This window comes from Erpetoichthys calabaricus, chromosome 11, assembly GCF_900747795.2.
Source record: "Erpetoichthys calabaricus chromosome 11, fErpCal1.3, whole genome shotgun sequence".
NCBI classification, from domain to species: Eukaryota; Metazoa; Chordata; class Cladistia; order Polypteriformes; family Polypteridae; genus Erpetoichthys; species Erpetoichthys calabaricus.
The window spans coordinates 128368093-128394558 of record NC_041404.2 but is presented as its reverse complement, the minus strand read 5'-3'; the positions used below and the strand labels follow the sequence as shown (position 1 = coordinate 128394558).

The 26466-nt window shown below is 37.2% G+C and overlaps 1 protein-coding gene across 1 annotated transcript in view; it reads right to left on the bottom strand.

Annotated features, from left to right (window-relative positions):
- Nucleotides 1-26466, bottom strand: part of rogdi (rogdi atypical leucine zipper) — a 41857-nt gene that overhangs the window by 6523 nt on the left and 8868 nt on the right. Inside the window, exons 2-10 of the mRNA XM_028813903.2 lie at nt 23056-23127; nt 17349-17431; nt 14930-14984; nt 9828-9908; nt 5647-5742; nt 4490-4588; nt 4291-4404; nt 2026-2075; nt 683-809 (exon numbers count right to left, since the gene is read on the bottom strand). Coding sequence (XP_028669736.1) covers nt 683-809; nt 2026-2075; nt 4291-4404; nt 4490-4588; nt 5647-5742; nt 9828-9908; nt 14930-14984; nt 17349-17431; nt 23056-23127 — 777 coding nt within the window. The remainder of the gene's footprint in view (nt 1-682; nt 810-2025; nt 2076-4290; nt 4405-4489; nt 4589-5646; nt 5743-9827; nt 9909-14929; nt 14985-17348; nt 17432-23055; nt 23128-26466) is intronic.

The following is a 26466-nucleotide window of genomic DNA, read 5'->3' as shown; positions in this document are numbered from 1 at the left end:
TGTCGGGACCATAAAAATACTTCGTTTTGAAAATTCTCATATTGAAAATTTCGTTGTAATGGAATTTTACCTGTATTATATAAATTAACTATAACAGATGTCCCTAATGACAAAGCAACTATTGTGTGGGTATTCTAGAGACACAGATTATCCAGCAAGACAAAGAGCATCTGCAAAATGTGAAAAGTAGTTTTTTTTTTTTTTTTTAAATTGGTGAATAGGTAAGTACATTGTTCTATTTAAAAATAAATAATAAATGTCTCAGGAGCTTCTGCTCAGAAAAAAAACTAACATATTCCAGCATTCAGTCTGGTTAAATTAATTTCAGTATTTTCTTTCTAAAAATACGAAACAATGAGTGTTTAATACAACACAAATTGATATCTGTACACATCCATAACAAGGTTGCACTCCGCTTATCTATCCTATGTGAACAAATGTACCAAATGCTTTCAGCTGTGTTTTATTGCTTGCCTTTCCAAAAGCTTTTACATTATCACCACAGTCCTTTTGCCTGTCAAGTGATCGTATTAAGCAGCTGAACTAAAACAACATGAACCATCAATAGAACTTGGACTTGCTTGTCTTCTCAGATTCTGACTGGTTTCCAAATTGAGTGCTAAAAGAAGGAGTGAAGGAAAACAGATCACATTTAGTGAAGTACCCGTTAGGGAACACCCACCTTATCTTTCAGCTGCTGACATAACTGAAGGGAAATTGTGAAGAATACAAGAGTGTCATTTAGCCAAGGAACTACACACTCCACTTTATGGACATGGCTAACTTCAAATTTCAGGTTATTGAATTCACTGTTTAAAAGACATACAAGCAGACAGACAGATAGACAGAATGTAAGTCAATAAGGCTACTGAAAGCTAAAGTAAACATCCTGAAAAAGTCAAAACTGATACAAAATGTAAAACCTACATTTTAAACTATACAAAATCTAGATATATAAATATATACATATACATTTTACACAGATACTCTTTGATAGGATGGGGCCTTTGCGATTGTCAATATGTTTTTTTCTTGTTGAAAAAGACTAACATGTTTAAGTTTAACCAGAATCTGGGAGACTGCATAAAAACACTGACAGAAAAGTACCAAATCATAAAGGAAAGCAACAATTCTACTGGCTCTATGGGCCTACCTTAACAGGTGTTCATTTCTACTCTTCCACCTACATGCCTGCCTTTGACTCCCCCTTCTAGTGTGACTTCACTTCCTCCAGTACATAAGCACTGGCCCCACCAAACCTCTTAAGTCTTACTTCAACAGACCCATTTACTTTATCAAGTTCCACCCTTTCCTGCCTGGAAGCTACTACAATCTGTACACATATAGCATATACTGACATTTTAAATTATAAAGTCAAAAGATCCCTATTTTGTTTAAATACTCAAAAGAGTTGAAAACTAATTTATCAGTATCTGGGTTTAAGGGAATATACATACCACAAGCATTTCAGAACAGGTTCTCCACATGAAGCTGAGCATGTTTAGGCCCAACCTGCACTTGAATGGGAGAACAACCAGGAAAAGCTTGGGTTGCAACCTGGAAGAGGTGTTGGTGAGGCCAGGAGGGGGCACTTACCCTTTACCCTATGATTCCCAATGTCCTAGGTGCAGTGATGGGGACACTGTGCTGTATCTATCTATCTATAAATGGAGCTGTCCTTCAGAGGAGAAAAAAAATCATGGTCCTGACTCCGTGGTTATAAAAGATCACTGGGCATCCTTCATAAAGAGTAGGGTATATCCCAATGCCCTTGGTAAATTGCCCACTATGGCTTAGTCATTCTGCCCCACTAATCACCCCTTGTCTCTAATTGGGTAACTATTTCTCACCACATCACCACCCAATAGTTAATGTGTAGTACATGTGCTGGTGCAAAATGTCTGCCTTTGCATCATCCAGGTGGATGCTGCACATTAGTGCTGATTTTGAGTACTGAAAAAAGTGCTATATAAATGTAAAAAATTATTATTATCATTATAAACAGTACATTTTAAGACTACTTACAACATTGTGCCAGGATTGTGCAGAACTGAACTCCCTCCAGGTTTGAAGTTCTACAAAAAGAAAATTTTATAAAGATTTGGAATTTCAAGTCTACAGCCTTTCTCTACCACACTTAATGTTAAAAAGAGGTTTTCATAAATCTGTTTTTAACTAGACATCATCCTACTTTAAAGAACACTGCACTAGTTCCTAAAAATTCTTTTAGTAAGCAAAAGTTCATTTCAACTACAGTAACCATCTGAAAATTTTCAGAATCCAATTACTGTGAAGTTATATTATAACACTAAGATGCAAAGAGTGAATCATTAAGAGTTACAAAAATATTTACTGTATGTGTGTGTGTGTATAACTAATTTCTTCAAATTTATTCTGAAATACAATGAATGACCTAAAATGGTGAAAACATATGCAGTAAACTGCCAGAGGTTTAAATGTAAAGTTTAGTTTAGAAAAACTAAAGGAAATTTTTAGAATAGTGCAAAAGGGCCTTCTTCATGGAACAACTAATACCATGTTTCCCCGAAAATAAGACTGGGTCTTCTATTAATTTTTACTCCAAAAGATGCACTAGGGCTTATTTTCAGGGGATGTCTTATATTTATTCATGTACAACAATATACATATATCCAAATACAGTCATGTCATCTTCTTCTGGAATATCGACATAACTCTCCACATTCAAACCTTGAATTCCAGCCTGAATTTTTCGCTACTCCAGCCGCTTTTAGGAGCCTACGGGATCGATGTGCGTGCTTCGATGTTTGATGAATGGTTCGATGTGGTGAAGCAAAATGCCAACATACAAATGCATTCATGGTGCTTTTATATTCAAGCGTCGCATATTCCTGATCGTAATGACACGATATATTTTAAAAGTCTCACATGACATCTTCTGTGTCATCTTTTTTTTACCTTCACAATAGCATCAGAATGTACGGTGGCGTATTTGAGCCACAGAGAAAAAAATTAAGGACATGGTGAAATTGTTTGTTTTGTGATTAAAGTGGAAATTTCCACTTTAACCTCGTGGTTTATTTTATCATTAAAGCAGACCGTCATAAATGTCATCTTAAAACCGACCCAGTTGTTAAACACTATATGTCTTTCTTTTGCTTCCTCCTGAGCTGACAGCAGCAATTGCCACACAGAATACATTACATTTCTGATATTCCAGCTCTCTGCACATTTAGAATCCTTAGATTTACTGTATACTTGATATCACTTTCATGATGAAATGCATTAAAGTTATATATGTTACATTGTACAGATAAATCATTAACTTTGTTTAAATAATGAATACTGTCAATAGTTACACATGTGGGGGTGACACTGTGGCAGAGCGGTAGCGCTGCTGTCTCACAGGGAGTCACGTCCTTATGGAGTTTGCATGTTTCCCAGGTGTGTTTCCACAGTGTGCTCCGTTTACCATCCAAAGACATGAAGGTTTAGGGATTTGGTGATGCTAAAGTGACGTTAGTGTATGTGAGTGCTTGTGTTCACCTTGCGATGACCCAATGCTCCATCCAGGGATTGTTTCTGCCTTGCGCCCGATGCTTGCTGGAATGGGCACATCCCTGGTTTGATGTGTGTAATCATTAAACATCCTTTTCAGAGATATTGTAGCAAGGTGTCTTCGGAATTTAATGGATGTTTCGGACACACGTGTCACATCGCGTGAAGTATCAACCCAGCCTTAGGGCCTTGCTTTTCAGCTTACGATCATGACTAGCTCTTATTTTTTGGGGTAGGGCTTATATTACAGAGCAGGCTGAAAATCATGCTAGGGCTTATTTTCGAAGTAGGTCTTATTTTGGGGGAAACACGGTAGGTATTAAAGTTAATAAGCCTTGCAGGTTAAAGCAAACAATTTGCACAGGTGTCCCAACTTCTGTTGATTACTTAAATACCCTCTGTGTGTCTTAAAGCAGAGTTGGAACAGATTGTGTTACTACACCCTCTTGCATTCGCAACTGCCAGAAATGAGGAGCACGTGGAGTATAATTCTAATACTATAAAATTAATGTCTTTGCACATATGTGATTCATGCACAAAACTATTATGAAGATGGTCAGGAGTGATTATCTAGGGAGATAAATGATACGTTTTAACAAATTACTAACTAAAAATCATAATTAATTGCTTTTTGTGCAATAAACTATGAAAATCATGAGCTTCATTAATACAGCATATTACCTCACACTGAATTAATTACATTCAGACATTTTCTGAATAAAAGGTATTCATTTATATGCACTCTGCTCTTACCTTGTTTGAATTTGGCTGTAGAACATGAAGCTGATAGACAATGAGGCAGAGTTTACTGAGGTTAATGTAAAAATTTACAAGTATATCTCCAGGGAGTGGGGGAGTAAACATTCTCTGAAAGAAAGCAAAAATCAGAAGCAGGCTCTATTTACTTGTGTACAGTTTCACTCAAGATTTTCCCATTAGTGTCAAGACATACCGTTAGGCTACTGGAGGCCACTTCAGGCAGGGTTAGGCTGGCTGGTGTAGTAAGACGATTGCGGGCTCTTGTTAGCTGCAGCATAACTGCATCCATTAGCTGAAATGTAAGTAACTAATTGAATTAAATTTCCTGCAACTCGAAACAATGGCACGATTATCTATATTCCCGCAATGGTTGCTTATGGAAATGAAATAGTAATAGTAAAACTAGTAATTTACTTGTGCAATACTGAAACACACACACACAAAAAAAAAATCACACCATTACTCTATTTAAATGTGATGGAGTAGAAGCTCTTTTTCTTTTTTACTTTATTAATTTTGTGGAATGCAAGACAAACTACACCATGTTTACACAGAACAACTTGGAATTCCACAATCATATTTTTTTTTCTTTTCCCTCATTATCCATTGATATGACCAGATATACTGCCAGCTGAGTCTAAGAGTGTATTTGCCCAGAGTCCTCTCACTTTTAGGAAAAAGTTCTGCTTTCCACAAATTGCAACTGAAACAATCATCATTATTAATGCAGTGTCAAATGAAATAAAATCTCAATAAATTGTTCTTTACTTTCTTACATACCTCATTTTTGTAAAAGCTGGAACTGCAAATAGTTGTAACTATAAATATAGAATATACCTTTTGAGGTATAAGATTGAGAACAATCTTTCTCAAAAAATATGATATATCTGAAACTGTACGCTAAAGTTCACTTCTTGCTGCATAATGTTTTCATTAGATAATGAAGCTTTAACTAGTTTGCACTAAAATTATACCTCAAGTCTAAAATATGCTTCTATCCCATATGGTGTAGCTAGAGCACAGCATATAACTGTGGATTAAGGCTATAAAATTCAGGATTGATTTCTTCACAAAACCTAGACAATTCCTTAACACTGAGGAAAGCCAAATAGTTTTCCAAAATGTTTGCAGATGAAAAGCAGACTTCAAAGACTTTACTCACTTTGATAAAGGAAAAAAGATACCGTAGAACACTGCACTTTTATTAGAGAAAGATTTTTCATATAAAACTCTCAAACTTGTTATTTACTACATTTATAATATAAGGAACTATGATTTTCACTTGTAGTGTAAAAGCAAAAAACTAGGTAGGGACTAGGAAATGTAATAATATACAGTACTGCCACCCACCTTATTGACCTCAGCACCAGTTTTAAAATGGTAACTGTCGTCTCTGCTGCTTAACAACTGTAGAGCTTGATTCACATGGTTTCTTGCATCCTGAATCTGTAACATAAAAAGGTTAATTTTACCAAGTAATGGAGAAAACTACTGAGCACCTCAAGTCTTTTTGATTGTTGTTTATACTATACATATAGAGTATTGTCTTAAAAACAGTAAGGTCTATGGTGCAACTTTGATATCTGCAATTTGAATTGTATAGTAAATCTGCAATTGCAAAATAAGTGAAATAAGAGTAAACCAGAGTTTACAAGGCTGAATCAAGTGCTTGAGAATGCTGTTAAGAAAGGGACTGAAGCAATCTCAACCTTTCACAATGAAACGATGAAAAGAGACTTTCTGAAGTATTGAATGGCCTCTGTTGGCTGATAGACATGAGATGAGGTAGTTCTCCAGGTTCACTGACCTTCTCATTTTTGGAGTCTCTACCTTCATAAATTGCCTTACAAATATAAATAAATAAATCACCCAATCATCATCTGGAATCCAAGGATGGAGTTTAAATCAAGGATTCTACTCGTAAGTCTCCGGTCCTGGAAAAAAGCAGCTGTATAGAGAAGTGACCAAACCAGAACACACTAGTAGAGAAAACATGAACATTTTCTATGATAATCTGAAGTAGTTTGTGGCTCAGTGTTGTCCAGAGTGATATAAAAGTAATTAAAGCCAAGAAAATGATTAATATAGTTGGAATTTCAAAAGTGGACCTAATCGTTTGGTCAGCATTCATGACAAGCAGATTACTTCAACCTGAATTATCCAGAACTAGAAGACATGAATTATAAAAATAATGCTCACCTCCGATGATTTACAGAAAATGCTGAGAACGGAAACACTACTGCTGTCCAGAAAAAGCTTTAGCCAGTCTCATTCCTATCTTTGCTTAACTCTGCACTGCCAATTAAGAGGTGCTACAGGATCTACTGTACACATTTAATTATGATCTGCCCATCCAAGGCCATCATTATTAAAGCTTCTCTGCTTCGTCAATTGAAAAACTGTCTTGAAAGAGGTGCAAGAAGCTCCAAATCTCTCTTTCAAAAGTCAATGAATATTTATCTTCCCTGAATTTAGGGATGCTCTGGTGTGTCTTTCTTTTATACTTTCTACTGCTGAATTTATCTTTTGGTTTCTGCTATCTGTGGTGAAGGCTATTCTTTCATAGCTTGTTTAAGCTGCTGGGGGAAACACCAAGAGGGTGTCTTCGATTATTTGTGATGTAGGAGAGTCAGTGTGACACTTACACAGGAATTTGAGTTACGTGCCTAGATTTGGCAATAAGCAATACTTTGTGTATGCATCAGCAATTCCTAGGAAGTGGTTTTTCTGATCTACTACAAACTGCAAGCCAAAACACTTGGTGCTGGTGCAGGTGAGCTTGGTAAATTATGTTATGGCAGTAGAAATTGGCTCTCCGAAATATCTACTCACTGACTACATAACAGTTATCTCTCCTTCCATTCATAGCCAGCCAAAACTTAAACTTGAAAGACTACAATATTTGTGCAGGTATGGATGCAGAAAACCTTTACAAACATTTGATAGATAAGATGCATACTCTTACTTTACCAGCAAAATCTTCACTCTGCCTGATCACTGTGCAGATTTTCCATTGATTTAAACCGAGTTCAATTTTGTCAGTCATTGAATTCCCCCACCAAAACGTTATGATTCTTCCACACACCCCTTAACACCATCTCACTTGAGGCTTGACTACATTTTTATTTCTAAATCACTTGCTGTTCTTATTGTTAGTGCACATCTTGAAAAAGCCAGTCTATCTGACCCCAAGTGGATGCTGATAAAATTAGCTTCTCCCTTGCTTTATTCTTGCGCTATTTGCTGGAGTGTTAATTCTTTTTTAACTCAAAGGAAATTCATTTTTGCCAACAGGCTGCCCACTGAACTTGAAGGGTTTATTCTTATTAACTTCTGTTCCATTTCAGATCCTGAGTGTGTGTATAAAAGCATTGACATCTGAATGATTCCATAAAAGGCATGTTAATGGACATTCCAGAATGAAAACATCACTGCTGATCACAGGCAGCAGTTTCTTTTTTATCATCTCTAATAATCACTGCAAATAAATATCCATACATTTGTTTTATCCTCCTCATGACAATCTGGACAGATATGTTTGTGCATTTGATAATTTATAAAGTGCTAAACTAAACATGAAAATAATTCAAATTGGAACTTATATTTGTGTCCGTAAATATTGTGTAAACAACTCTGAACAATAACTGAAATCATTCAGGCAGTGAGTTGCAATACCTGTCTTTCCAGAAAGAAAACTGCAAGTGAAAGTCAAACTGAAACACAGTAATGTCTACTGACCCTCTTCTAAGTAAATTATAAATTCTGTGAGAGACAGAGGGGATCCCATCCCGATCTTAAAGGGCTGTAAGCTTTTGCTGCCACTACTGTCTTAAATGGATGTTGGTCCTCCTAGTAACTAAGCTTTTTATTTAACCAGATAACTCAGGTCAGCTCACTGTCCACATTAATGACAATATATTTTAGAAATATCTACAGTATATTGCTTCGATGGGTTATCAACTTTTTGTTTTGATTCTTTTTTTTTGCTTAATTTCTACTCATCTACTTGTTAAGAAATTTAATTTATTTATTATCTTTTTATTTAACCAGTGAGCAGTTAACAAGCTACAAACACTGCAGTCAATGGATAACCTACCAACTGAAGTACATGCTATTTTCACCAATGTATATTTATGTTCATTATTATATGGCCATTTTAATAAAAATCCATCCAACAAACTTCAAACCCACTTAATCAGATTAAGTGCTTTAGAAAGTTGGAACCTATCATAGCAGCATTTGGAATAATGAACACTGTCATAAATTACGGTAGCACTGCCTATAAATCACAGCATAAGAAACAAAAAGGATACAATTGCTCAAAATGTATTCATAATATCATAATCCACTCAAATATAATACATATATGTAAGTAAGTCTTAGGAAAGTCAATCAACATATGTTGAATCATAAAACAATGGCATAGAAATAATAAAAAAAATAAAATTAATAATTTAACTAGAAAACAATTTTCAACAGAGTATATACTGTGTATAACCAACTATCTGTAGCACAATATAAAAAAGTATAACATAAAAGTAATGAAACCTATAGATTATTATTAGAGAGACTAGGAGGCTTTGCCCCCTGCTCGCTTCGCTCGCCAACCCCCCAGGCTTGCGCTACATGCCAGCCACTTTGCGTCTCTACCGCTAGTGTATGTGGATTTCACTTTCACCAAACAACTAATCTTTTAATTCTCGTGGATACGCCTGTTCATTGGGAAGAAACACTACTTTTCCCTGATGGCAACATGAATTAGACGATCTACATGTCTCCGACTTAAAGTTTAAATCCGAACAATATATTTGATCTCTTTTCGCTGTTCCGTTATTTCACCGAGTAATAATTTCTGTTTGTTTGCGCTAATGCGATCTTTACTATCATTTTTTTGAGACTTTCGAAATTTAGTACTTTCATTATCTCTAACCTGCTCTGCATGTGTATCGCGCCAACATTTTTGAATTCTTTATGACGTTCTACTTTGTCATCTACTCTTTGTCTTTTATTTCCGGCCCCGGGTGTGGTTAAATCTCTTGGCACAAAGTCTTGTCTCGTGGGACATGAAAGTATCTCTCTGAAAAAGTCACGTCTCGTCCCAGGATTTTTTTTATTACAATAGAGAGACAAGTGGTGTATCAGTCACCCCAAAATCAAAGGTAATACATACAAGTCAAAGAAAAAATATAAATCAAAATGAAAAATTAAAAAAATAAAAATAAAAATCACCATCAACAAATAATACAGAAGTATTAAACAATTGTAATAAACATAATAACTAGAGGAAATGTTGCTCACTTACAAAAAAAAATTTTTTTTTAAAAATATATATAAAATGTGATAGACAAACACCTGATAATAGCAAAAATGAAAAGAAAAAAAGTATATAGAACCAAGGTCACCTAATATCTCACTTGTTTTATAATCCAAACGTTGAAATTCCTAGAAAATGTCAACATTAGATTATATGTTTTATTTTATTTAGTGATATGCCTGCTATAGGCCAAAAAATATAGACGTGGATAACATACCTGCTGCATTTTCCACTGTTTATCCTCTCGAAATGAAAAGTGTAAAACCTGGTTGCTTTTGGTCATTTTGAGGTTAATATCCTGGACGAGAGAAAAAAAAAATCACTTTCTTATTTGAAAACAATAAAACAGCTTAAGATTTTCACAAAACTATATTTATGTATTTGGAAATCTAAAACTGAAGAATACAATTTGTATTTAAAGAAAAAAATTATGGACCAAAAGTAGCACAGATATTAGCACTGCTGCTTCATGGATTAAGCGTCCTGGCTTTCAATTCCGTGCCAAGTTTTTGTCCATGTGGCTAGGTTACTGGTTTGAGAGGGCAACGGCTTTGGGGAAAAAAAAAATTATTGAGGTGTCTGTTAGTTTTAGTTTTAATTGACAAAAAATGTTTACCAGAGGGGAGTTTTTGGAATAAGTAATGAGCAGGGTGAGGTGAGACCGTTGAGATCCCTATGACATGGTTAGTGAAACGAGACGTATACAGGTCTGCAACAGATGGAAGGGTACAGCCAATTATTTTCTCAGCAGACCTCATAACATGCTGTAATTTACTTTTGGAGTGTGCTGGTGCTGAACCAAGCCAGGCAACAATGGAGAATGTAATTACACTTTCAATTATGGCTTTGTAAAATTGAACTGAGATTGGCTTGGAAATATTTAATTTCTTTAGTTGGCATAAGAAGTACAATCACTGCTGTGCCTTTTTAGTGCCAAACTATGCGACTCTTCAATTCCACCCGGGGGGGTAAACGTTAACATTATATAAAGTTATTGTCTGTTTTTACCTGCATTATTATCAATCTTTAATTTAATATTGTTTTTTGTATCAGTAAGGTGCTGCTGCAGTATGTGAATTTCCCCTTGGGATTAATAAAGTATCTATCTATCTAGTGATGTAGGTGGTGTTAAAGTCCTATCTGAGAGTGTTTGTGATAGTTGTGCCCAAGAATTGGAAGGATTCCACCATACTGACTGCAAAATCATTAATTTCTAGTGGGAGAGGTTGTAACTGCTGTTTGCAAAAGTCAATGAGCATTTCCACTGTCTTGGAGGTATTGAGCACTAGGTTGTTGGAAGCACACCAAGACACAAGACGAGACACCTCTTTTCTATAATGCGTTTTATTGCCATTAGTAATTAGACCAATAATGGTGGTATTATCAGCAAGCTTGATGATTTTAACTGAAGGCTCAGTGGACCTACAGTCATTGGTGTTCAAGGAATAAAATACGGGAGAAAGTACACAGCCTTGAGGAGCACATGTGCTAATAAAGAGACAGTCAAGGTGGGAGCCGACAAAAATGCATTGTTTCCTTTTTACCAGAAAACTGTAAATCCATTTACAGATGGAAGGATTCAGTTTATTCTGTAGACGTTTCGTTAACAACAGTTCAGGGACAATGGTGTTAAAAGCTGAACTGAAGTCAACAAACAGTATTCTGGCATAAGTTCCATAACTGTCCAGATGTTCCAGCAGAAAGTGAAGCCCCATGTTGATGGCATAGTCCACAGATCTATTTGCTCGATATGCAAACTGAAGATGGTTAGCAGTAACAGACTGCCAACGGGTTAGAACAAGCTGTTCAACTATTTTAATTAGAAGATTTAAAGCAATCAGGTACAGTACGCTGTGCAAGAGACTGGTTAAAGATGACCTGCAAGTTAGGTTAACTGGCAAGTCTGAACTGGATATACTGTACGTATGTGAGTAGGCCATGTGTTGGGTTGGCACCCATCTTGCACGTAATGCTACTGGGTTAGGTTCATCTACCAACTTCAGATTTTTTACTTATGAACAAAGCAAACTAGTTTTGGCACAGACATAGTAGCTGCCGCTACTGGTGAGGAATAATATTACACATTATGGACTTTGTCACCATTTTCAATCAGTCTGGGCATTTGTGTGCACATGTCAGTCACAGGTAAGCAGCTTGACCTGCAGTTATTTGTTTAGCTGAGCAGTAGAAACTGCAGGTTTTAATTTCCAGCATCCTAAGTACAACTGCCAACCATACCATTGTGACAGATGGCCAGGACCATTACCCAGCTGGAAAGACAGCTGGCTGGAAGGACCGAGGTAGAGAACACATTGGAGTCGATATCTTCCCCAAGACACTAGAGGGCAGCACCACGGATCCCTGGAGGGCATGTTGGGACTTGTAGTTTGGAACAGCCTTGTTGGGCTCCGTGGATGCTGCCGGTGCACCTGGAAGTGCACTATAAAAGAAGTTGTCTCACCACCAATCAAGGAGCCAGAGTCGGGTGGAGGAGGACAAAGCTTGTGGGAGGAGGACTGGAGAATTAAGAAGAGAGAGAGAGAGAGACAGGACTGTATCTATTTGTATTTGATGCTTTGTGTACTGTGTTGTGAAGTGGGGAGCAAGAGAAAGATGCTTCCCCACATTAATAAAATGTGTGCTGTGTTGAACTTGTGTCTCAGCCTGTCTATGTTAAGGTTTGGGGAGCGGCACGGCCCCTGGTGGACCACACATCTTAGAGAGTGCAGCTGCTGGGAATAAGAGGTGACACTCTGAGTGATCCCTCAGCAAAGGCAGCACATCTCTGTTGAGTGATTATAGTCATCTGGTTTGTTTCTGTGACATCATTATTCCTATTCTGAATTTATGAGACATGCCACCATTATCAAGTACTGTAGGATGTTTATGCATAAAGGTCAATATACTATATATATTGCTTCAGAGTTAGTAAGTCTGAATTTTTTTTCTGTAAAATGAGTAATAAGACATTATGCATTTTGGTAATATTTCCATTAAAAGACATTTTCAGTGCAAGTTCTAACATGCATACAAAGTCAGGTTAGGAACATCCACAGGAATGGAACTCATTTGTAACCAAATAAATTATTTATTGCTGAAATTATTGAATTATTAATTGATGCCACCTCTACAAGAAGGACACCCCCACCCCCAAACTGTAGCCAGTGCCACCCACCAATGATAATCATTTACAGCAGTGGTTCTTAACACATGGTACGCATACCAGTTGTGGTATATGAGGAATTTCTGGGTGAAACAGAGCAAAAGAAAGAGAAAGAAGCTGTCTAGATTTCAGTTACACTTCAAGAAGCGTTCCTGGGCTTGAATTTCAGTCTTGGGTGTGTATGTAAAAGTCCCACAAGGGTTAAGTTAATAAAGCGGGAAAATCTCGCTGCACTTTCACAGCAGTAAAAGGTTTTTATTATTGCCTTTTTTATGTCATTGTAGATTTATTTGAGAAATAAAAACACATGAGGATGCTTTGAGAGTTGTGAATGCCGAGTTCAATCAACTATCAGTTAAATGATTTGAGCATGTGACAAGATTATAATCATTTTAATATAGTGCAATACACAGCCGCAGTAAATCTTCAGATATTTTCAGATATATCTTCAGGTAGTTATGAACGTGCCTACAATATATCCAGTTCAGGGGAATTCTGTGCCTATTCTGGCTGCACTGGGCAAAAGGTAGGACCCAGCTTTTACTGGGGAACCAAACAACACATTGTTGTAAAATAAAATTTATTTAGTTAGTATTTCCAATTTCCTACAATGGCAAGAAATGTGTTAATATTTTGAAACATAAAGCAAATCTTATCAGTAATATGACATGCAAAATTTTAATGCAAAAGCATGATCTAAAGAAAAGAATAAAAAAATAAAAACAATAACCAAAACTAGAGACTACTGACAGAGCTTAATTACTAAAACGAATCAGCATATACAGTATTAAGCTTTTAACATCCATTGTTGTTGTATTTATTTTAACCAGAATAATGTTTATTAGTATAACAACTAAAATTTGACTAAAGCATGTGACACATATTTGAATAGCACAGGAAGGAATGTGATTTTTTTTTAGCTACAGCTAATTTCAGCACTTAGTTAGTCAAATTCAAAGATTAATAAATAAATAATAATTCTTTACATTTATATAGCGCTTTTCTCACTACTCAAAGCGATCTTAATTCAGCATTATTGCACAGGCATAAATAATAGCAACATCTAATCACTTACTGTATGTGAGGTACAACAAAACAAATGCTGTTTTATAGGAATTCTGAAATAGGACGGAAAGATTTGGAAAATTAAAAAAAAAAAAATTATATATATATATATATATATATATATATATATATATATATATATATATATATATATATATATATTATATATATATATATATATCTATATATATATATATATATATATATATATATATATATATATATATATAGTATGTGACATTTGAAATTTCCATTAATTTGACTTGTGGAATTAAATATTACTCTTCAGTAAGTGTTATTAACCAGTTAATGTCCATAAATTGATGCAACCTCACAGCAGCAAATGTCACAACCCAGACAAAGAAATATTCTGACAGAAGTGGCTTTAAAAAGTTTGTGTTAATTAAAATATTCTCAAGTATTTTGATATGCATTAATTCATGTAGCAATGACATAAGGAGGTTTGAATTTTTAAGTATTGGTTTTATGGTGCATTTGTTATCAGTTGATGGATAGAAACTGTAAGTGAATAAAGTTAGCATGTGCACATGTTAAGATAAATCTGGTATCTCATGATAAACTCCACAGTGAAATCCTGCAAAGCCCAATAAAAGTCCTCATTTGTCATTATTCTGGGGGGGGTCTCCACCACTCTGTTACCCATGAAATTCAAGGTTTGAACTGTATTTTTTTAATTAAAAGTATGGAAATGTAAGGCTTTTTATTTCATATCAAACTATACTATTGTTCATATATTAAAAAATAATTCATAAAAATACAATTGGCCTAGATACAAAAAATCCCTTATTAAAACTTCCAAATACAATACTTTGGCGGATAAAGAAATGTCACCTTTATTCTTTTTTTTTACCTAATAACAGTTCAGTACTTCATTTAAGATTGAAATAAAATAGGGGTGGTACACCAAGACAAAAGGTTAAGAATCCTCGATCTAGAGAAAAAACTGAATAGGCAATAGCAGACATTATGTCTAGAAGGGTAATGTAAAATTTTGACATCAGCAAGTTTTTAACCTACAGTTAAAAAAGCTAATCAATTAAGAATGATCATCATTAAGTTAGTGTACTTACGGCTTGTGTCAACGCTTCCCCTTGTAATGTTAAGACTCCCTTTACCTGGTCAGTGCTAAGTAAATAATAAAAAAAATTCACTATTCATTAGTGGAAATGGATAACTTTTATTAATCTTTCCTAAAATATGCAACCAAATGGAATAAAAGTAAAAGTGGGGAGTCTAAATTTCACAAATATTCACTGGGAAAACTACAATAACAGCTTTTATAAAGTATGACTAAAACATAACTGCCATGATTATTAATGCATTCAGTTAGGTGGTTGTCTGGCTCATTTTTTCTCATACACAATTAGTAGGACACAAGAAATTGTGCATATAAGTAAGATTTTTACCTTCCCACCCAACTAAAGTGCTAAATGTACTCCTCCTTGTTCTGTTTTAGTGTGACTGTGAAGGAAATTGTTTTTAATGTAATGTTATATAGTTTCTAAATGTTATGTATATATTACATTTTTATGCATATATTTAATTGTATATATTACTATTACAGAATAAAGGATTTGTTTCAGCCTCACCAAAAGTGTGGTGTTACAATCATGTGATAAGATGTGTACTTGGAAGTTTCTAGCTTTCCTAGTAATTTTCCAGTCAAAAGAACAATTTACTACTTTTTAGCTGTCCTCCTTACCCACTGTGGATTCAGAAAGTATTCAGACCCCTTCACTTGTTTCACATATTGATATGCTGCAGTCTTGCGCTAAAACAATTTAAATTCCTCATCAAGCAACACTCAATACTCCAGAATGACAAAACAAAAAAATTTAGAAATTACTAGAAATAAAAAACTCAGATATCACGTTGACATAAGTAGACAGACTATTTGCTATAATATTTGAATATTATCTCAGGTGTATCCCATTCTATTGATCATCGAAATGTTTCTAAGCCTTATTTGGAGCCCACCTGTAGTCAACTCAACTTATTGGGCATGATTAGGAAAGTCGCACACCTGTTCATTTGAGTTCCCACAGCTGACAATGTGTATCAGAGCAAAAATCCAACCATGAGGTTGAAGCCTATAGAGCTTTGACTTAGGATTGTGTCAAGGCACAGGTCTGGCAAAGGCTGCAAAAAAATTCTACAGCACTGAAGGTTCCCAAGGGCACCTTGGCTTTGTAATTCTTAAATGGAAGAAGTTTGGAACAACTACAACTCTTTCTAGATATGGCCACCCAGCTAAACTAAGCAATAATGGGAGAGGCGCCATGGAAAGAAAGGTGAGCAAGAACCTGATAGTCACTCTGTCTGAGCTCCAGAGAACCTATGTGGAGATGGAAGAAACTTCCAGGAAGACAATCATCACGGCAACACTTCTACCCATTTGGGTTTTATGATAGAGTGGCCAGAAAGAAGCCCTCTCCTCAGTAAGACACATGAAAGCCCACTTGGACTTTCCAAAAAAGGTGCCCAAAGGACTCCCAGTCTTTGAAAAACAAGATTCTCTAGTCTGATAAAACCAAGATTAGTGTCATGTTTGGAAGAAACCAGGTACTGCTCTTCACCAATATCATTCCAGTGGTGGTGGCAGCAGCGGGCCGTGGGATTGTTAACCGTGGCAGAGACAGAGACCAGGGTTGACAGAAATCTTAAAGTACAAAATACAGACATATCCATAATGAAAACCTGCTCCAGACCACTCCGGACCTCATACTGGACCAAGGGTTCACCGTCCAACAGGACAATGACCCTAAGCACAAAGCAAAGACAACCCAGGCATAGCACAGACTTGAAGTCAAGCAAACATCCTCTGGAGTAACCTGAAAATAGCTGTCCGCCAATGGTCACCATCCAAACTGACAGAGCTTGAAAAGACCTGCAGAGAACAGCAGAAAATCTCCAAATCCAGGTATGTGAAGCTTACCAGGTCCTACCAAGAAGGCGCCAGGCTAGAATGGTTCAACTAAGCACCAAGTAATGGGTCTGAATACTTTTATCAATTTGATAATTCAGTTTTTTTATTTTTAATAAAAGTGAAAAAAAAAATCTAAAATCTTGTTTTTCACTTTGCCATTCTGGGGTATTGAGTGCTGCTTCATGTGGGAAAATATAAAATGTAAATGATTTTAGCAACAGAACAAAATGTGAAAAAGGAAAGGTGTCTGAATACTTTCTGAATCTGTTGTATGTCTATATAAGCTTAGTAATCTTTTTTTCTAGTCAGAGTGGCTAAGGTAGAACAAAGAGTTCAATTGCCACTCTCCAACAGCTCTACTGAATTAAAATAAATAAATGTTATATATTAAATAAACCCTACAAAATCAATTTCTGAGACTGCAGTTTGCTATAATGCATAATGAATGTCACCTCTACTTTAATAAATATAAAGGATTTCAGTTGTCAGAAACCTTCTTAAATCCACTGCTCTAACAAAAAAGGCATAAACATAATAGGCAGGCTTTTAAAGTAAATGCTTACGTTGAACTGCCAAGTATGAAATTTTCCTGTTTCATCTGGCTCTCAAGACCTGCAGCAGGCATTGCAAAACGACGTGAGGCCTCCTGTGCAGTGAGAAAGGATAGTCAAAAATAACAAGTAACATTTCAGATTCTCTACTTGTATCGTAAATTGTAATGTCTCTCTAAGGCAAAAAAATCTTCACTAACCAATTTTAGATACATTTACAAGGTGACATAAAATAGACCGGAGAACTTGAAATCTACAAAAAAAAGTCTTGAAGTGCAGGCAGTGATCACAGCTCCATGCAGTAAAATGCCTGTTTTATTTAAAAGAAAGCTGGACCCAAATGGCATTAAATCCTCTACTACTTGAGTGCTAAAAGCCAGAGTTTATTGTATTGTTTTTGTCACTGTTGCAGCATCTTTCCTGCACTGACCTACCGTACAAATAAACTGGTGAGCAGGGATTATAAACTGGCTGTTAAACAAAGTTCAGGAAAGTAAGAGGGCCAGTGAATAAAGGAAATAGATGGACTAATGACAGGCAACTGAACTAGTTAAATTATAAATTCTAAAAGGTAATTTCTGAGAATCCATTCATTCATTTTATTTAAATGTAACAAACCGAAAATGTGAAGAGACAAAAAACAAATACTAAATTATAAAACTAACAAAGATGTGAATAAAAGAGACACACCTGTGTTTAGTTTCAAAAGACACTAGACACAAAATGTTGAATAATGAATATACTGTAGCCTTGGGACTTGCTAGAATAACCTACAAGAATTCAAACAAAGCTTGAGCTGGTCTTATGAATAATTAAAGGTGGAAAAAAAACGTTATCATGGTAAGTGATAAATCTGTGGTATACATTACCTAACAACAGTGTTAAGCACATAAAATTTGAAACCTTTATAAACAGATTACAGCCCTCATTTAATGACAAGATTGTTCCAGCAAAATGAATATGACTCTTTTCTTTTAATCTCACAGATACATATACATACAGTAGAATGGAAACATGTCAAGTTTAAAAACAGAACATAAAAATCGGCAGAAAAAAAAAAGTTACAAAAAAAAAACCAAACACTTATACCAGGTCACACAAAATGGCAGTTGCAATGTTAAGGCTACATTTCTGCAACACAAAGGAAACTAAAGATAGCAAGTGAAAGAAACACATGGTGAAAGTAGATAAGAAGACAGAGCACACATTCACTTGGACAAGCACTAGATGACAGCAGAAAGAAATACAGCCAGTATATAAATGTGGTGACCTAAAAAATAAAAACAAGTCTAATACTTTAGACTTTTTTTGTCGTCTGTTAGACATTTCTTTCAAAAAGACTAGTTAGGTCCATAAATATTTGGACAGAGACAACTTTTTTCTAATTTTGGTTCTGTACATTACCACAATGAATTTTAAATGAAACAACTCCGATGCAGTTGAAGTGCAGACTTTCAGCTTTAATTCAGTGGGGTGAACAAAATGATTGCATAAAAATGTGAGGCAACTAAAGCATTTTTTTAACACAATCCCTTCATTTCAGGGGCTCAAAAGTAATTGGACAATTGACTCAAAGTCTATTTCATGGGCAGGTGTGGGCAAGTCGTTATGTCATTATCAATTAAGCAGATAAAAGGCCTGGAGTTGATTTGAGGTGTGGTGCTTGCATGTGGAAGATTTTGCTGTGAACAGACAACATGTGGTCAAAGGAGCTTTCCATGCAGGTGAAAGAAACCATCCTTAAGCTGTGAAAACAGAAAAAACCCATCCGAGAAATTGCTACAATATTATGAGTGGCAAAATCTACAGTTTGGTACATCCTGAGAAAGAAAGCAAGCACTGGTGAACTCAGCAACGCAAAAAGACCTGGACGTCCACGGAAGACAACAGTGGTGGATGATCGCAGAATCATTTCCATGGTGAAGAGAAACCCCTTCACAACAGCCAACCAAGTGAACAACACTCTCCAGGGGGTCGGCGTATCGATATCCAAGTCTACCATAAAGAGAAGACTGTATGAAAGTAAATACAGAGGGTGCACTGCAAGGTGTAAGGCACTTATATGCCTCAAGAATAGAAAGGCTAGATTGGACTTTGCTAAAGAACATCTAAAAAAGCCAGCACAGTTCTGGAAAAACATTCTTTGGACAGATGAAACCAAGATCAACCTCTACCAGAATGATGGCAAGAAAAAAGTATGGAGAAGGCGTGGAACAGCTCATTATCCAAAGCATACCACATCATCTGTAAAACACGGTGGAGGCAGTGTGATGACTTGGGCATGCATGGCTGCCAGTGGCACTGGGACACTAGTGTTTATTGATGATGTGACACAGGACAGAAGCAGCTAAATGAATTCTGAGGTGTTCAGAGACATTCTGTCTGCTCAAATCCAGCTAAATGCAGTCAAATTGATTGGGCGGCATTTCATGATACAGATGGACAATGACCCAAAACATACAGCCAAAGCAACCCAGGAGTTTATTAAAGCAAAGAAGTGTAAAATTCTTGAATGGCCAAGTCAATCACCTGATCTTAACCCAATTGAGCATGCATTTCACTTGTTGAAGACTAAACTTCAGACAGAAAGGCCCACAAACAAGCAGCAACTGAAAGCCGCTGCAGTAAAGGCCTGGCAGCGCATTAAAAAGGAGGAAACCCAGCATCTGGTGATGTCCATGAGTTCAAGACTTCAGGCTGTCATTGCCAGCAAAGGGTTTTCAACCAAGTATTAGAAATTAACATTTTATTTCCAGTTATTTAATTTGTGCAATTACTTTTGAGCCCCTGAAATGAAGGGATTGTGTTAAAAAAATGCTTTAGTTGCCTCACATCTTTATGCAATCGTTTTGTTCACCCCACTGAATTAAAGGTGAAAGTCTGCACTTCAGCTGCATCTGAGTTGTTTCATTTAAAATTCATTGTGGTAATGTACAGAACCAAAATTAGAAAAAGTTGTCTCTGTCCAAATATTTATGGATCTAACTGTACTTTAGGCTGTGTTCACTAGTTGCGTGTGCTTAAAAGAAATTGACAAATTAAGCATAAGAAAAACCAAAGTTTTAAAATAAATATTCATAGCCAAAATGATAATGAAAATCTGCCTGTGTGACCACTTTATTAAGTATATCTACACATTAACACAAGTAGCCTGCAGCTTCTGCGACTGCCACTCAATATTAATACCAAGCAGACATGGTCAGAAAGTTTAGGTGCTGTTTGGACAAACATTATAATGGCCTGACTCTCTAAGGAATGTCTTCAGGCCCTATAATACTATCTGTCTACCAATTTACCTTAAAAGAGAGGGTCCTACTCATTAATAAATGTGTACTTAATAAACTGGTCATTTTTAGAAACAGAAATGGGTTGGGTGCTTTGTGTAGTTCAAAGCTAAATGCAAGTGCTCTGATCCAGTTTTTTTTTTTAACCGAATCATTTCAACTAAAATACATTTCTCTTACTTTATTATTTTTGCAATTTGGATGTTTAATAACTTTTGAAACTACACATCTAAATAGCATGCATTAAAAATCAATGAAGATAGCATAAAGCTGCAGACTGAGAAACAAGTCACCAGCTATGTCAACTGGACTGCACTAAACTCTGAATTTAGTGTTCATTATTAACATTTTTATTGCCAACATAGTGAGGAAGAGTTTGACATCAAATCTTTACAACTCCAGTGTTTTGAATTCATATCCCATCCTGGACAGTATGTGTCTTCTCTAGCGCCTTCAACACAATCCAACCTCTGCTCCTTAGGGACAAGCTGACAGAGATGGGAGTAGATTCATACCTGGTGGCATGGATCGTGGACTATCTTAAAGACAGACCTCAGTATGTGCGTCTTGGGAACTGCACGTCTGAAATTGTGGTCAGCAACACAGGAGCGCCACAAGGGACTGTACTTTCTCCGATCCTGTTCAGCCTATATACATCAGACTTCCAACACAACTCGGAGTCCTGCCACATGCAAAAGTTCGCTGATGACACTGCTATCGTGGGCTGCATCAGGAGTGGGCAGGAGGAGGAGTATAGGGACCTAAATCAATGACTTTGTTAAAAGGTGCGACTCAAACCACCTACACCTGAAAACCAGCAAAACCAAGGAGCTGGTGGTGGATTTTAGGAGGCCCAGACCCCTCATGGACCCCGTGATCATCAGAGGTGACTGTGTGCAGATGGTGCAGACCTATAAATACCTGGGAGTGCAGCTGGATGATAAATTAGACTGGACTGCCAATACTGATGCTCTGTGTAAGAAAGGACAGTGCCGGTTATACTTCCTTAGAAGGCTGGCGTCCTTCAACATCTGCAATAAGATGCTGCAGATGTTCTATCAGACGGTTGTGGCGAGCGCCCTCTTCTACGCGGTGGTGTGCTGGGGAGGCAGCATTAAGAAGAAAGACACCTCACGCCTGGACAAACTGGTGAGGAAGGCAGGCTTTATTGTTGGCATGGAGCTGGACAGTTTGACATCTGTGTCAGAGCGAGAGGCGCTCAGCAGGCTCCTATCAATTATGGAAAATCCACTGCATCCACTAAACAGTGTCATCTCTAGACAGAGGAGCAGTTTCAGTGACAGACTGCTATCACTGTCCTGCTCCACTGACAGACTGAGGAGATCGTTCCTCCCCCAAACTATGCGACTCTTCAATTCCACCCGGGGGGGGGGTAAACGTTAACGTTATATAAAGTTATTGTCTGTTTTTACCTGCATTATTATCAATCTTTAATATTGTTTTTTTGTATCAGTAAGGTGCTGCTGGAGTATGTGAATTTCCCCTTGGGATTAATAAAGTATCTATCTATCTATCTATCTATCTATCTATCTATCTATCTATCTATCTATCTATCTATCTATCTATCTATCTATCTATCCATCTAATGTTTCACATTCTCCCTGTACCAATGAGGGTTTTTTTTTTTTCCCTAACTACTCCAGTGTACTCCCATATCCCAAGGACATGGTGGTATAGTGGATTGGTGTTTCTAAACACACTTTGTATAAAGTGATGTGGGTCTTTGTGAAAGTGTGCTCTGTGATACTATGGCATCTTGTTCAGGGTTAGCTTCCACCTTTCTCCCTGAAGCCAACCAAGACAGGAAGTAGGGTTGCCACCCGTCCTTTAAAATACGGAATCGTCCCGTATTTGAGAATGAAATTGCGCGTCCCGTTTTGAATCAATACGGGATGGGATTTGTCCCGTATTTTTTTTTATCATTTTTTTTAAAGCAGCGTCTCATGCAAATCATCCCACACGCATTTTATGAAGATGCCTCCTTTCCTACTTTTGATTGGGTAATACTTGATGTCATCGTTAGTTTGATTGGTCTTTTTAACTGTCCAGTGAGGAGGGCGGGTCTTTTAAGTAGAGTCTGCAAAGTGTTGGCACTGGGATGTGGCACCCGCTGCAGTATGCGTCCCTTATTTTTTTGTATTAAAAGTGGTAACCCTAACAGGAAGTACACAACAGCCCTGAAATAAACCAGGCGAATGGAACATTTGCATTCTAACATACATTGTCCTCATAGAATCTATTACTAAAATTAAAAAAGATATACAAACAAAAAAAACGAAATGTATCAGCTTTAGTTACCCGACTTTCATTCTCACCTACTTAAGTGAATGACAAACTAAGTATACCCTGAATAAAAAAAAAAAATCTACAAATCAAAAACAAACAAAAATTAAGAACAATTCTAAGTGTTTTACCTTAAGAATGTCTTGTAGTTGCTTAAGGACGGCATGAACCTCTTCTCGCAGAAGCCATTTGAATTCCTCCTCCTAAAAATCCAAAACATAATTCACTTAGAATTTTTAAAGTGAATGTTTAAGTAAATGCCAACAATCTATATATATAATTCACTAAGCCGGGAGACAAGTAGCCACCCATGGAAAGCACGCCAGAAGGGGCGTGGATTCACTAAACCGCCGACAAGTAAGACGCCAATGGCGCACGCAGGAAGGAGCCACGCCCACCAACTCTTAGACCATTGGATACGACGAAAAAATCACAGAGCCACGCCCACCATCTCGGATGCAACGCCTCGGAAAACATGCCGTCATTTCTGTTTGTCTGTGCCACAGTCCACTTGCAGCTCTGAGCCACGTTGACTTTTCATTAGTCAACCTCAGTGGAACCAGAGAGAGACAGAGGCGCACGCACAGGCAGCGCCAGAGAGAGACAGAGGCACACACAGGCAGCGCAAGAGAGAGCCGCGCAATCCTTTAAAACTGAAGTTAAAACACAATGAAGGAAGCAGTCTTTAAAAACCAATAAGCCCTGTGCCTCTTTTTCATTAGCGTCTCACCTGCTTCAGGCCCTGCAACAGTCGAGACGCTCTCTCTGCAGCTGACCTTCTCTGTGCCTGACTCCACTACTGTCAGTCGCCTGATTAAAAATGGCCTTTTGAAGGGGAGCTATGGACCCGCTATACCACAGTAACACATTGCCTTCGAGCCTGCTCTCGCTCACTCTAATGTACCGGCTTTCTCTCTCTCTCTCCTCACTCGCTCACACACTGCACAGGGGAGAAATGCCCAAAGCATGAGCCTACCCGGAAACCGTTTCAGCCACACTTTCACGCCCCTCGCTACACTGTGAGTGCGATGATTTTTTATTTAAAAATGGGCTTTTGAAGGGGAGCTGTGGACCCGCTATACCACAGGATCACCTGTGACATTGCCTTCACATTGTTTTCCTTTTATTTATGATCCTGTTAAGCAGATCAGACACCCAGGCAAACAACACTGAATAATCAATAGCTGCAAACACTTTGCCCGCCCCAACTCCTCACCTGAGTCGGTTTCGTCTGTGTTCAGCAGTGTTTCCCAAACTCGGTCCTGGTGAACCCCTGTGGATGCAGGGTTTTGTGCCAACCAGATTCCTAATCATTAATGCCGGTGAAACTCATCCGGGATAAGTCGGTTTTTCAAACGCAGCCGTGCAGCAGATTAGTCTAGCTGGATGTAATAATCCGAGATGAATGCGCGCCTCCGTGCTGAGTGGAAACACAATGTATATTGCTGCAACAAAATGATGAAAGAACGGGCGCATTTTTTTTCACACAAGCTGAGTGGATGGGTGTTAGTTAGTTAATTAGCAATTCGAAGGATTTCAAGATATAATACACACAAGAGGTAACACTGCAAAAGCGGCCCAAACCAGAAAAGACGGCTGGCAAATTAAACGCGTGTGCATTGTACTTACTGAAAGCAGCGTTACGGATTTTGCAAATGTTCATTTTTTTCCCTCTGCTTAAAAAACATTGAAAAAGCGGCGCGGATTGGCTTGCAGCGTGTAAAACAGTTTGTTTGTCGCGGATAATTTGCAATCCACAATCTTCCACTGTCTCCTTACTGCAAAGCAGCCGTACTACTACAGCGCCACAAGGCAGTTAAAGAATGCACCGGGCCACATGTTCATTTTTTCCCCTGTGCTTAAAAGACATTAAAAAACTATTTCTCAACTGTGACTCCGGAACAACTCAGTACGCGAAAAGCGGCCAGAACCGCAAACAACAATGAAAACTCTATGTGACTCACAGGTAGTGATGGGCCGCTTGATACTCACGTTTCGACACTATGTCGAGCTTTCGAAGCACTGCAGATTTTAATACTTGATCAAATAATGACATCTGTGATTTAAGGATTTCACATTTTCTTTCTCAAATGTGCTTACCTATATCATGGCAAAGTACAGGGATAAACCTTTATTTTCTGTCTACTCCGTTTTAATTATGCCAGACCAAAGAAAACATTTAAGGCTATTAAATGTGATCTCAAGAAAAGATCAGGGTTAATTATAATACTAATAACAGGAGCGATTATAATGATACAGTGCAAAAGTAAATACTAATTGAAAGAGCCGGGAATGCATGAGGTGAGGCGTCTTATTTTGTTTAACTCTTGCTATCGTATAGTGCATTCTGCCTGTCGGCGTTAGTTATATTTATATTTTTTAGACATCAACACTACAAGCTGCTGACGAACCCTTCTCTTCGTTGTCAGTCTGTAGCTACGAAAAAATAAAAGCAATACGACTTTTAACAGACGACATTGAAGTGTATCATAAGTTTCTGTAACGTTAATGAAAATGGCCAAGAGGTGTCACGAGAGAGGTGAGTGTCAAATGCTTCGAAGCTTCGATATGATTTCCGACACAATTGCTTCAAACGTGTTGATGCTTCGCGAGGCTTCACCCTGCCCATCACTACTCACAGGTTACTGAACGAGAAATCAGCAGACTAGCATGACGGATGGGGGCGTAATGGGCGTCCTTCCCCTCTCCTCCGGATTTTTTCAAATGTTAATTTTTTCCCTGTGCTTAAAAAATCATTAAAAAAGCGGCCTGATTATGCGGCGTATGGTACGCCGCGGGTTGGCTAGTCCCTTATATTTTTGAATGTGTATCTCTAGCTGGGTTAAATACGTTATTAATTAGTAATCAGTTCTTCAGCTCATTTAGCATGGGTTAAGAGCAACAACATTTGAAACAGTACATTCCTACTTACATTTAGTGTGCACACACCTATTCCGAAGTACATTTAAAATCAGCAACCAATGTGTGTTCTGATTTTAATTAACTTAGTAACCGAAAGTTATGTTATGTGCTCATAACACAGTTCATCACTTTGCATTCCTTTTCTGTCTGATTTGATGGTAAACTCTCCTTAAAGGAGAAGTTTAGTATTTTTCAAGTCAAAGTTATTTTTTCACAAACATGGTAAATATATGCTTTTGCCACACAAAAGTGTATTGGAAAGTTAAGTGTTTTCTATAAATGGAAAAAAAAATAAAAGCCTTCCTTGTTTTCAACACATGTCTGCAACAACAAAAGAGATATGCAAATAATAATTTTATTGATTATTCCTGGTACCATTTTTCTTGAGGTAAGGATACATTTTCCATTCGCTTGTGTGAGTGCTCATATAAACAAAACCAATCATGTGGTACGAAAAGTTTTAAGTGATTTTGTCTACGACAGGAAACCATGCCCCAGGGAGTGAAAGGTTATTGCGGAAGAAGACAAATGCTGAGGTGACATACACAACTGGTCTTCTTTCAAAATAGCCAATTGTTTTTGGTTCAAAATTATCATGTAAAAACTATTTTACAATGTGT